The sequence below is a fragment of the Microcebus murinus genome, chromosome 11 (assembly GCF_040939455.1).
Source record: "Microcebus murinus isolate Inina chromosome 11, M.murinus_Inina_mat1.0, whole genome shotgun sequence".
NCBI lineage: Eukaryota > Metazoa > Chordata > Mammalia > Primates > Cheirogaleidae > Microcebus > Microcebus murinus.
Window position 1 is genome coordinate 48,651,903 of NC_134114.1, and position 13,046 is coordinate 48,664,948.

General features: G+C 39.1%; 1 protein-coding gene across 13 annotated transcripts in view; it reads left to right on the plus strand.

Annotated features, from left to right (window-relative positions):
• MAST4 (microtubule associated serine/threonine kinase family member 4) overlaps positions 1-13,046 on the plus strand; it is a 516,707-nt gene that overhangs the window by 473,044 nt on the left and 30,617 nt on the right. For all 13 annotated transcript variants that reach the window (XM_076008062.1, XM_076008063.1, XM_012784115.2 and 10 more), the window contains 5 exons: positions 1,452-1,660; positions 3,078-3,216; positions 4,629-4,761; positions 5,621-5,786; positions 7,651-7,752. In XM_076008062.1, coding sequence (XP_075864177.1) covers positions 1,452-1,660; positions 3,078-3,216; positions 4,629-4,761; positions 5,621-5,786; positions 7,651-7,752 — 749 coding nt within the window. The remainder of the gene's footprint in view (positions 1-1,451; positions 1,661-3,077; positions 3,217-4,628; positions 4,762-5,620; positions 5,787-7,650; positions 7,753-13,046) is intronic.

The window sequence follows — 13,046 nt, forward strand, 5'->3', positions numbered from 1 at the left end:
GAAGGAAGAGCTAGAAAACTAAAGAAATGAGAGAGGGGAAAAAGGAGCAACAAAACCAAATAATAATGTTTACACAGAGACAAAAAATATAAATGTGTGCTTTGTGAAAGAAGGGAAAAGATGCATACGATGAGAAGACGCAGATAAAGGTATGCACACTTGAAAGAGAAAGCAATTCCTAGCTGAACACTTAAAGGAGAAACATTAACGCTGATTAAACTGGGATTGCGGACTCTGGAGATTTATGTCAGTGGCTCATCCTGACATACTGGTTCATCAGGAGCATGGGGATGGGTTACTCAGGGACCGTGAAATAGCTAGTGGGAAAGGCACCTCAGATCACGGGGGCCCTTGTTCAGAAGGCAGGCCACTGGGTATACTTCCCTGTGGTGGATGGCTCTTTAGGAAAATTATTTCTTGTTGGACAATTGGAGAATTCAAACTTGTTCTCCCGTGATACTGACAGGTGAGGAGGGTTTGGGAGAAGGAGCCCATCCAAGGCACTGTCCTTCCAGGTGGGCTCTTACAACTCCTCCTCTTCCTAATTACTTTTTTCCACATCATCCTGAGCCTAGAGGGGTTCCTCGTCTTTACCCAGCCATAATTGGTTCTATAAAATATTTGGGTGAGGTTTTCAGCAGAGATTGAGTGCAACCAAGTCTGATCATAAAGTTGCCTGACATCCTGGCCGTGGGTCAGAGGGAGGAGAAATGCATCGTTGGCCCGCTTTTATGTTGGGAAATGCATTTCCTGTTGAAACGGCCATAGGGGGGTAGCACATGCTGAGGTCAGTAGTGAGGACATATGCTACCCTCTGCTGTAGGACAGCCTCATGTAATGTGTTACGTACTTCTTGTTTATCTGGAAATTTCATGGGAAGGAAATTGCTCTCATTTGGAAGCCAGATATTCCGAGGAGCTATGGTCCTTTTTGCAGATCCCAAGGGTATCATTTAGAAAATTATTGCTTTTATCAGTCGAGAAAAAGTGCTTAACATATACTAATGCTAGAAAGGATCCAGCTTATGATAGGTATGTAATTTTGTTAATTCTTTCCTGTTCTTATAATACTGGATATTGTTTTGTTTGTGAAAAAAACGGAAAACGTCAGCTGGCTATTGGAAAAAAGCTCACTTGGACGACTGTCCATTTCCTTTCCTTAGCAATGAAGATGAATCCTTGTTCATTAGCAATGAAGATGAATCCTTATTCAAAAAGATAATGCCTTATTTATGACCTGTGACCTTTACTGAAAGAATTAAAAAATCAATCCAGCCAAAGGGGCTTGCCTTGGAATGGGATGTTGGTAGCTGCCGGCATAGCTCGTGTGAGCTGAATTCCAGCTGGCGTGTGAACTTTTAAAAAGTTGATGATTACATGGTTTGCTGTATCCCCCAAACATCCTTACCTTCTCTCTTCCCGTGAACGCCAATACTTGTGCTCCTTTTCCAGGGCAGTCTACTTTGTTCGGCATAAGGAATCCCGGCAGAGGTTTGCCATGAAGAAGATAAATAAGCAGAACCTCATCCTAAGAAACCAGATCCAGCAGGCCTTTGTGGAACGGGATATCCTGACTTTTGCAGAAAACCCCTTTGTTGTCAGCATGTATTGCTCCTTCGAAACAAGGCGCCACTTGTGCATGGTCATGGAATATGTGGAAGGTGAGTCAGTCTCTGACACAGGAAATGCAGCACCTGTACCCAGAAATCCCTTGCTCGTTTGTGGTGTTGAAGCTTTCTGTATTTGTGCCACATAATGGCTGTATTCACCTAGGAGCTGCAGCCAGGCAATGAGATGGCTGTATTCCCAGTCATTATCTTCTGATAATTGCTTGTAAAGTGGCTGCTCTGCTATAAGAAAGGGAAAATTAGTGCTATTTGGAAAAAGGTTGTTTATCTTTTTTAATAGCTTTTAATCCTAACTACCTCCCCTCAATTGGTCATTAAAGTTGGAATATAGGTGATGGGATTTTTCCTACTTATTTTTATGACATATCATAAAAGCATTCATTACAATTGGTCGTCTTAAAGAATGAATTAAAAGTATATCCTTTTCAGTATGTGGTATAAAACTAAAAATGAGTCAGGGGAAAGGAGATACATTCAAGGAAATCCAATCAGTCTTCCTGATGTTCATTTGATGTTTTTTTTTTTTTTTTTTAAAGAGGTTTGTGGTCTACCTTTCAAATGTTCAAGGAATTTATTTCCATCAATTTTACATAAGTTTCTGAGTGTTGAAGAGGCTGTGACTTGTTGACATAAATAAAGTTAATAAAATGAATAGATCAGCAAAGGCCAAAACAGTTTTCAGAGCATCCAACTTAAGCTCTTGTCATTGTTTGAACAGAATCCCAAAACTATAACACTCAAACAGTAGAAATCCTTTTAGTTAAAATTTTTCATTTTGCAGATGAGTGAAATGAGGTCCCAAAAAGGAAAACTTACTAGATAAGGAGTAGTAGATAAAAGACAAAAATATAACTTGCCTGGTTTCCACCCATTGTTCTTAACACCACACCAGTACTTTGCCCTAGTAACCTTCATTGTGGTCATTTTAACAACAGTAACTAACATTTATCATATTTAATGCGTGTTGGGCAATATGCTAAATTCTTCACATAGATTATCTCATCTAATCCTCACAGTAATCCTAAAAAGGCTGTCATCATTACCATCCTGCTATTGCAGAGGAAGGAACTAACTGTATTTCGCCTGAGATCTCTCAGCCTTTAAGAGCCATCGCTAGTATTTGGACTCAGATAGCCTGACTCCAGAATCCATGTATTATGTTTTAAATTATTACCACGATCCTAAAACTCTGCTAGCATTTCTTCAACGTACAGCTCCACTTCAGAGCCAAACCTGCTGTCTTATAAATACTGCTTCTTAAATAAAAATCTGTATTTTCCCCATACCACATTTTAATTAGAAACATGATTATTTAACACACAGACTCCCCTTATGAATATGATATACTATGAGTAGAGATGACTTCACCTTGAAATTTTGCAGTCTAAACTGATGGTATTTGTTAATCCTAGCTAAGATAGCTACTAAATCTTTTCCTTGTGTTTTATAGGAGGAGATTGTGCTACCTTAATGAAAAACATGGGCCCTCTCCCTGTGGATATGGCCAGGATGTACTTTGCTGAGACGGTCTTGGCCTTGGAATATCTGCATAATTATGGAATCGTACACAGGGATTTGAAACCAGACAAGTATGTACACTGATGAAGCATGTTGTCTTTTACATAACACAAAAAACTTTCTTATGTCTGTAAGACCTTTTCCTTTTAATGCAATTTCCAATTTCCACATCTTAAAATTATTTCATAATGTCCAAAATGAGTTGTTTTAACAGTATATGTGGTACTGTTTATATAATTCTTTAAAAGATATGATGCTTATTTGAAGCTCAGGAAACTCATGGAAAAAAGGTCATGATGTTTATATTAATAACTTATAAGAAACAAGAGAAAAAGACTGTAAAGCCAGAGGTAATAATTTTTTTCTTTGTGCTTTATTCTTTATTTTTCTTTAATTTTTTATGAGTTTTTTTATGATGCAAACTTTTGAATATCTAAATAAAATGCTACTAGTTGTTTTCTGGATAGTTTGGGCATTGGTTATCATACTTAGATAATCCTTGCCTACTCCAAGGCGATATACTTGATTTTTCTATTTTATTCACAATTTTTAATTGTGTGACATTCATTTTGATTTAAGATACAGATTCCCCCCACACCCCATAACTAGCTCTTCATCTTGGTACCATTTATTAAATATTTCATTGTTTCTTCACTAATTTGAGTTACCTCTAAAAACATTACATGTTAATATTCAAGACTTTCAATGTGCTGAAAATTTTATAAAACTGACTCATGCTTATTCCAGAAAGTGTGGAAAATGCAGGGAAAGAAAAGAAAAAATTTTTATTCACAATACTACCAAAGACAACTATTAAAATTTTGTTATGTTTCCTTCTAGTAGCTTTTTTTAACTTCTCTATTCCTTTAAATTTTTAAGTACTATGTTATTGTATATGCCATTTAAAATTTTCATTTTTCCACTTAAAATGAAAAAGTTTAAATATATTCAAATGTGAATTCTTTGCATGTATAAGAAATTTAGGTTTTGTGCTTAATGAGTAGAAATTTAAATTAGAGCTGGAAGTTGAACTCTGAAACAATACTACATTTTTCTGTAGAAGTTCTTTAACTGGTGTCTCATTTGACTCACAGATGGGTTGCTTATCTTAGTTCTTGAGGTATGACGGGGATGATTGGTAGCCCTTTCTTTTCTTGTTCTGAAAATGGGAAGGGGTTAGAGTTACAGACTTGAATTTTTCTAAGAGTTTCAGGGTGTTGTAAGTGACACTGTATGTGACGACTATGACAAAGATTAGCTATGCCATGTGTCTGGCCCTCCCTTGTAAATTACACTCAGCTGCTAGATGCAAGTATTTGACATCTTTGTGTGACTTCATCTCTTTCCAGGCTGAGTTTTGTAATAAGCCTGACACCAATATATTAAATTGTGTTACAAATTGATGGGGGATGGAGAGGGGAACCTAAAATAAAGAACCCGGCTTCAAAGTGATTGTTGTACTATGTGTCCTTCTGCTTCATAGCTTGTTGGTCACCTCCATGGGGCACATAAAGCTGACAGATTTTGGACTATCTAAAGTGGGACTAATGAGCATGACTACCAATCTTTATGAGGGCCATATTGAGAAGGATGCTCGTGAGTTCCTGGATAAACAGGTAAGTTTGGGTGCTATTTAGTTCTATGGAGAAATGCCATCGAAATTCAGAATGAACTTGTGTAGGCCATCTCCACATTAGCACTGGTGGTTTAGATGTCTGTATAAGCCTAACATTTAATAAAGTGCAAATTGCTCCCATTTTTCTCCCTGGGCCTCTTTGAACTGTCCGCTCCCTCTACATTCCTCCCCCAACATTATGGTCTGTTAGCAAGACGAACGATCTAATTGCACACAAGTGAGAGTGTGAGAGAGACAAATGAAAAACTGTTTTTGTAAGGAATTCAGGAGTCTCAGTAGAGTACTCGTGAAACTCATGATGCATCGTACAATCACGGGTGCTAAATCCAAGCCACGGCCCATTTGCCTTTAAGCATGCCTCATTACCATGTGCCCACAATCTGTTCATTGTAAAGTTACTTAAGGTAAACACATCTCAACTGTCATTGCTTTTATGAAATAACCAGTCTGAATATATTTTAGTCATATAAAAACTCTCTCTGATAGTGACAGATTTTAAAATGCTCTATTATTTTAAATTTAAAGATTATGAATGTTTTTAATATTGTAAAATAGGTAAAACTACCAAATAGGGTCAGATTCTCAATTTGAAATTAAACATTGTACATAATTTAACATGAGAGCAGAATTTTAAGCTTTCCTTCTTTGGTATTAAAATAATTTTTTGCCTCGGTATTGCAGATACCTACTTATAATTGTTGTTCTTCAGTTCTTTGTCCATGTGGTTCCATGTGGTTGAGCAGGTGTAGTCTGGGAAAAATAATTGGTGGTTAGCCATCTCGCTCATTTTAATTCATGCCTAATATTCCAATTATCCTAATATTGCAATTATCTTTTAGGTCTGTGGCACACCTGAATACATTGCACCAGAAGTGATTCTGAGGCAGGGCTATGGGAAGCCAGTGGACTGGTGGGCCATGGGGATTATCCTCTATGAATTTCTGGTTGGATGCGTGCCATTCTTTGGGGATACTCCAGAAGAGCTATTTGGACAAGTCATCAGTGGTAAATATCATCAGGAGTTATCTTTAAGCCACTGTTAGGAAGCAGCTATTTAATGTAAATCTGTTGAGTGTCGCAGTTTTTACTACTAAAATGTTAACCTTTATCAAACAGTTGAGCCAACAAATTAAAAGAGCTCGTTCATCATAGCATATAATTGACGTTCACAGTCTCAAAAGAGCAATTTTGGTTGAAAATTGACCCAAGGAAGTTTTGTTAACATGGAATTTGGAAATGTACTAGCAGTGGAACCAACTTTTGTCATTTGTTTTTTCTGCAAAAGAAATTGGTGTGGGATTTGCAAATGATTTAGCTGCCGTCCAGTCTTCCTTTCTGTAATAGGAAAGTTGCACCAGGGAGGAAAAGGTTATGTGGGTAACATTTACATAAATGGGAAAAATGGCTAATGGCACAATGAAGAAATTAACAAAAATATAATAAACCCTAAAACAAATGTCTACCAAATGATAAATAATGAGAATGGGAAGCAAGCAAATTGAATCCACAGATTGTTAATGATTTCATTGGTAGTTGTTATGGTGTAATGTTATTTCTGTAACAGCTGTTCATCTTTCATTTAAAATTCAATAACTTTTAGATCTTAACCTGCAAGCTGACCCTAACTATTGTTGTGTGGCTAGTGGCAAAACGAAATGATAATTAAATAGGATCTATCACTACCCTACCTGCTGCTTTTTAGAAATTTCCCCTAAGCATAGATCATAAAGGCTTCTCTCTTCCTGAAAGTTTGTCAGGCATCCCTGACATCTCCATCAACCACCTCCAGTCTGTTCTGGACCATGTTTACAAGGTCTAGCAGCGGAACTAGGGGAAAAATTCATTCTGTGTACGAGGAGCCTCTTTATCACAACACTGTTTGCTGTCGTTGACTTTGCAAGCCAGGAATATTTGTAAACTTTCACAGAGCAGATTTGTGGGTTGCCTGCAGTGTGTAAGCCCTTTATACAATATCTGAACTGTTTATGGATTTATAACTAGGCTGTTTTCTGATACCAAGACCTGAATGGCAAGGGGAATCAACTGTTTAATTAACACAAGCAGCAAATGCTGGCTTTGTTCTTGATGCCTTACGGCTCAGATGCATATTCATGTTTTATTTTCCAAATCAGATTTAAACTGCAGCAGAGGAAGCTAGAAGCAGGCACACACAGAAATCACTCATGTTTTTATTGCATTACCATACACACAAGCACGCACACCTATCTTCGGGCAAACTCCTTTAGAATGAGAACATATTCTAATATTTATGGCAGATTTTTAAATACTTCCATTACTATGATTACTTTGGGTTGTTTCGTCATCTTCTTTTTCAGTCTTAGCATTTTGACCTTTCCTTTCCCATTTCCTTTGGAAATAGTTATTTTTTAAAAGTTACTTTTTGCTTTATAGAGCTGAAGAACTCTATGGCTGTGGCCAAATTCTCAGTTGAGAAAATTAAGAGAGATAATCTTACCCTCAGATGATCCTCAGATGAGTGGCTACCTGAAACGCAGGTGTTTTTGAGTTTCTGTTAAGTCTTCTTAACATCTATCAGGGACAACTTGTTGGGAGCCAAGTCTGTGAAAGAAAAATGAACCAAAACGAATGAAAGATACTAGTTATTGAAATATTCCCCCCCCCATGTTAAAGACAGCTCTTCGTGTCTTGTAAAACAGTGCTTCTCAAACTTGACTGTGCATAGGAATTAACTGAAGACCTTATTAAAATGCAGATTCTAATTCAGTGGGTGTGGAGTAGGGCCTGAAATTCTGCATTTCTAAAACAGACTGTCAGGTGATGTCCATGCTGGTAGGACCTGGACCACCCTTTGAACAATGAAATTATAAACTACTTTTCTTCCTTCTAGATGAGATCAACTGGCCTGAAAAGGATGAGGCCCCCCCACCCGATGCCCAGGATCTGATTACCTTGCTTCTCAGGCAGAATCCCCTGGAGAGGCTGGGAACAGGTTAGAGCACATGCGTTTTAATTTTGCTAATATGCAAGAAATAACATCTATGTGGAGCGCTGAGGCTTTTTGTGTTTTGCTTTTGCATAGGCAACATCTGTTAGTTGATGTAGAACATGACTACAGCACATCACAGCAGTAATATTTTGGATTTTGTTTTCTGATTCAGAGTAGTATGTATACTAGAAGAGTTGATTGTTTTTTGTTGTTTTTGTGTTTCACAAAGCAGAAATTATTCTTCATTTATTTTAATAAATAAAACTTCTCTGGAAGAAATCTTCAAGGGCACATGTAACTCCGCTGTCCTGAAAAACATGCATCTTAAGTAACTTAAACCAGGAGATGAGATTTCTGGAGCTCTTTTGGTTTTTAATATATGTTCCCATAAGGATTTGACCCAGCATGCTACTATCCACAGGCTTTGAAATGGGTTATCAGTAGTTGAACTAATTACTAGAAATGAGTGCCTGGGGTTGAACCATGCTGTCCCATCAGCATGATTAGTACCGTGACCCAAGAAAGAGAATTAAAAACCACTGCCTTTCAAGATTAAGGAGATAGATTTGTTTCTTGCTGATTATTTTTCCTGACTCTTCTGATAGCAGATTTTTGTTTTCTTTTCTTCCCTGTATTCTGAATATACAGACCTAGGGATCCCAGTGTAGAGTCCCCACCTGCCTGAGTATGTGAATTTTAGATGAAACTAAAATATTAAATATAAATGCACATACTCTAGCCAGCATCTATGATTTTCATCAGTGAAAATTGTTGCCTTGATGGGTTGTTTACTGTGAGCTGTTTTATTCTATTCCATTTTAATAGAACTAGCAGAAAGTACTGAAGAAATAATTCTCTTCCCCATTTTTTCGTAAGATAAAAATCATTTGCAACAGTTCCAAATATTTATATTATTCTCCATGTTTACCTGCTGATTTCCCTGTTAGAGGGCATTGTTCTTAAGTATGAAATGCTATGCTACTAGAGTTTATAATAACATATTAGAGCAAAAGTCAGCAAACTATGGCCTGTGGGCCAAATCTGGCCCACTGCCTGTTTTTGTAAATAAAGTTTTATTGAAACACAGCAATGCCAATTAATCTACATATTGCCTAAATATGTACCTATTACATATTTCATGCCACAAGGGCAGAGTTAGGTAGTCATGGCAGAACATATGGCCCACAAAGACTAAAATATTAATTGTTTGGCCCTTTATACAAAAAATTTGTAGACCTGCATTAGAGAATCCAAGAAGGCTTAAGATCAAGGCTTAACTGGAAAATTTTTTAAGTTGAGCCTCTTACTAGAGTATTACCTGTGACTTTTTGCCATTTTAGTGGGTAAGCAGACTCTTAAATTAGAATGCCATTATAAATTGAGGTTAAGGGCACAAACGCCTGAGTCAGACAGCCTGAGTTGAAATCTCAGCCATGTGATCATGGGCAGGTTACTTCTTTTCATTTCCTCATCTGTGAAAAGGAGCTTTTAGAAGTGCTACCTCACAGGATTATTATGAAGATAAAAAGAGGTCCTCCACATAGGACTCTAACAACCAGATACGATGCTGCAGGCATTATTTTTAATTTTATGCATATGTAATCTCATACTTTCCATTTTGGATATACAAGGTACAGAGATGGTGGTACTCCTGCCTTTGAACTCTTTGGGCAGAGGACTTTATATTTCTTCTCACTTACTGCTTTTCTAGTTGTCTGAAGTGACTACCAAACTTGTTATGTCACACTCTCTGTGGGACAGTTAGATTTGCTTTATGGTTTAAGAGATATAAGTAGCTATCAAAGATTTAGTGTCAGGACTATATACGGGGCAACATTTTAATGACTGATTTTTACTCGTGCCAGACAGAGAAGCAGCGGTATTTTAAGACTATCCTGCAAATCCTGCAATAATACAAATATTTATTTACACATCCCATTCAACTGACCCAGAGAAATGTTATCCTAACAATCTGACTAAACATATATTAGAATGGGCTCACCCCTTCTAATGGAAACTCAAAAGTCCCTTTCTTTTCAGTGTGCAAGTGTTAGTTTGGAGAGGTTTTCTGCTTAATTCAGGTTGAGTATCCCTTATCTGAAATGCTTGGGAGCAGAAGTGTTTCGGATTTGGGATTTTTTCAGATTTTTAAACATTTGCATATACATAATGAGAGATCTTGGGGAGGGGGAACCAAAGTTTAACACAAAACTTATTTATGTTTCATATATACCTTATACACCTAGCCTGAAGCTAATTCTATAAAATATTTTAAATAATTTTCTGCATAAAACAAAAGTTCGTGTACACTGAGCCATCAGAAAGCAAAGGCGTCTCTATCTCAGCCACCCAAGTGGACCTTCTGTGGTTGTTTGGTGTCACCACCATTCCTGGCTCTGAATTTATTTGCCACCAATATGCACTTTCTTACACGTATTCACACATAAGTACTTAATAGTAAAAAGGACATACCATTAATACAGTGATAAAAGAATGTGTGCAATATAAAAAGACATACCATTGATACAGTGAAAAAAGAATGCGTGCAGGGTAACGAACCAGGGCAAGTAGCATCTCCAGGATGCCTGTATCAGCTCTTACACATGAGCAGCAGCAAACAATGGTAGGCGCTTAGTCTCTACCTGTGATGCTGTGTTTGGATAAAAAGGTTACTGTACACTGTATTTTATTTTCTTAGGTGAGAAGTACTGGGGGGCTGAGAAGCCCTTCTGCAAGATGTTTATTTTATTTTATTTTTTTTATACATTTCCTTCAAAGTCATCTGCCTCCATAACAACAGTTTTTGTCTTAGAAGTCTCTCTCTGATTTTATAAACTGACATGATTTCTTGTCCTGTTAGGAATGCACACTGCTCTCCTCCTTCAATAAGCCCATCACGCGTTGTGATTGCATCCTATCACATGAGGTCAAGTGTGGAATTTTCCACTTGTGGCATCTTGTCAGTGCTCAGAAAGTTCCCAATTTTGGAGCATTTCAGATTTTAGATTTTTGGATTGGGGATGCTCAACCTGTATTCTGCCAGTTTCACTCCTCCAGGAATGCTGAGATTCTTGATTGGGCTTGATTTATTGAGGCAAGGCTGTAATGGTGGTCAGCATATCCGTGTGTATATATATCTTATGCTGCAGGTTTTTTCTCTGCATGCTTCCTCATTGACTGCTACATTCAGTCTTTTCAGGGATTGACAGTTTGAGGAACAAATCCCCGAGCAGAATCCCAAAAGAGACATATAAAAGACCCTGCCCGAGCTCCGAGCATTGTTAGGAAACGCTTGCCAAACAGGCAGGCCCAACGTGACAGGTCCCAGTAGGGCCCAGAGAACGAGGCTGAGAATCCCGCAGGCCTGCCATGCTGCTTCCAATGACAGCATTTTGTATTTAATGCATATTTAGCGGGCAAAATAATGCACCGTGAAAATGTGCGAATGCACATTTGCCCAAGAGACTAGAGAGGCTGAGAAAAAGGGTGTGAAGAACATAATGGATATTTAAGAAACTTCCATGAAAGGAGAGAAAAGGGAGAATGTTAGTGCCAAAGTATAACTTGCAATTTGGGAACTTGTCCTTCTTAAACTCTACTTTTGAACTTGTAGTGTATTGAGTGACAGTCTGGCTCATTGGACTTTAGAGCTGCTCAGATGTGACTCCTACCCACATACCAGCCATGAGGACTCAGAGTGGTTTCTTCATTGCCCTGAGGCTCAGTTTATTAGTCTATGAAGATGGGCATGTTATAGACCTCATAGGATCATTGTCAGGAGTAAATCCAAAAATGTTCTTAAAGCTTAAAAGTGTCTAGTACATTGACCTAGTAGTGCATAATAGGAGTTCAAGAAATAATCAGTTTCCCTTCCCTTCATGGTGAATTCTTGCAACGAGAGCTGTCATTGGCATGAGTGATTTGTATTTAGCTCATAATGCCATCACCCACATTTTACCAACAGTTTAGCCCTGAGGTTATTTCCCTCAACTTGTCCCTTTAATTCCTTATCTCTCCATAAGTACATGAGAGACAGGCCCCGCTGATAACCAGCTTCAGTGAGGCTCAGAGGCAAAGGGTGAGAAATGTGAGCTAGAAGAGCAACGGATTGTGGGGCCTTGGGGAGGACCCGTTTGTCATGGTCCACAGAGATGAAGCAGAGGCGCTCACCAACTTGGGTCCCAGAGGGAGGACTGTGGCCCCAGCTCTCTAGATGTGGTCTAGAAGTGCTATTTGAGCCCTTGGCCCTAAAGAAACTGCTTTCCTGGGTAAAGATGAGCAACCCAAAATGTCAGGGCTGGGCCATTGATTCGGCCCCACGAGTAGCAGCTGAAGTCGTGGACATCATGATATAGTACAACCATGGCTGGACTAGGAGGAGTCCAGAGGTGTGCGTCGTGGGCCACTAATTAGGGCCTCATCCTCTGGACCTCAGTGTTGTCAGCACAGTGAGGGAGCTGGGTGGGGAAACACGTAAGCCGCCTTGGCTTTGGTATTCTGCTTCTCCAAGTAAAAGCGCACTAGAAGAAAATGACACTGGCAGCTATGTTTGGGGACATTGATTAGGCCTAGATGAAAGCCAGGATGCATGGTGGGCTGGAAGGGGACTGCAGAGCTGCTGGAGAGCGGCCACATGAATCGGCTGTCAGGGTCACTTCCTTGGTATTGGCAGCTGTGAGTCCATTTACAAATGGATGCAAGAGATGGAGCAGGAGCAAACGAGGGCCTGCCGCCTCCTGCTGCGGTGGGCAGTAGGTACTGGGGCACTTAGGCTGGGCCCGGTGTTTGCAGACAGGCCTAGATTCCCCTCTCCGATCCTCACCCTCAAGGGGATCTTGGTCCAGTGATCTTTATTGCTTATTCTTTCTTTGTTTCCACATCCACAAATGGAGTTGATAATGCCTACTTCCTGGGGGTATTTTCAGTGTGTTAAAGGAAACAAGGTAACTGTAGCATCTGGTGCAATACTTGTCATAAAGCCGGCCCTCAAATCATAGCTGCTAATGCTTAATATCAGCCTTTAGTATTTTCCTAGAAACATGGAAAACACCTGGGTAGAATCTTGGATAAAGAATCTAATCAGATGATTTGTAAAGAAGCATCCATTCTCTCCTTTTTGGGGGGCGTTTTCCCCACTTTGCCCTTTTCTCTCCATTCCATTGTTTTCAGAGTAGTACCAGCTTGCCCTGGCTGGGTTTGGAGCAAGAGCCCAGGCTATGCCCTGTGATAGAGGGGCATGATGGGGACAAAGTTGCATCCCTGAGCCACACACACGGCACCCCCACCGCCCAAGCAAG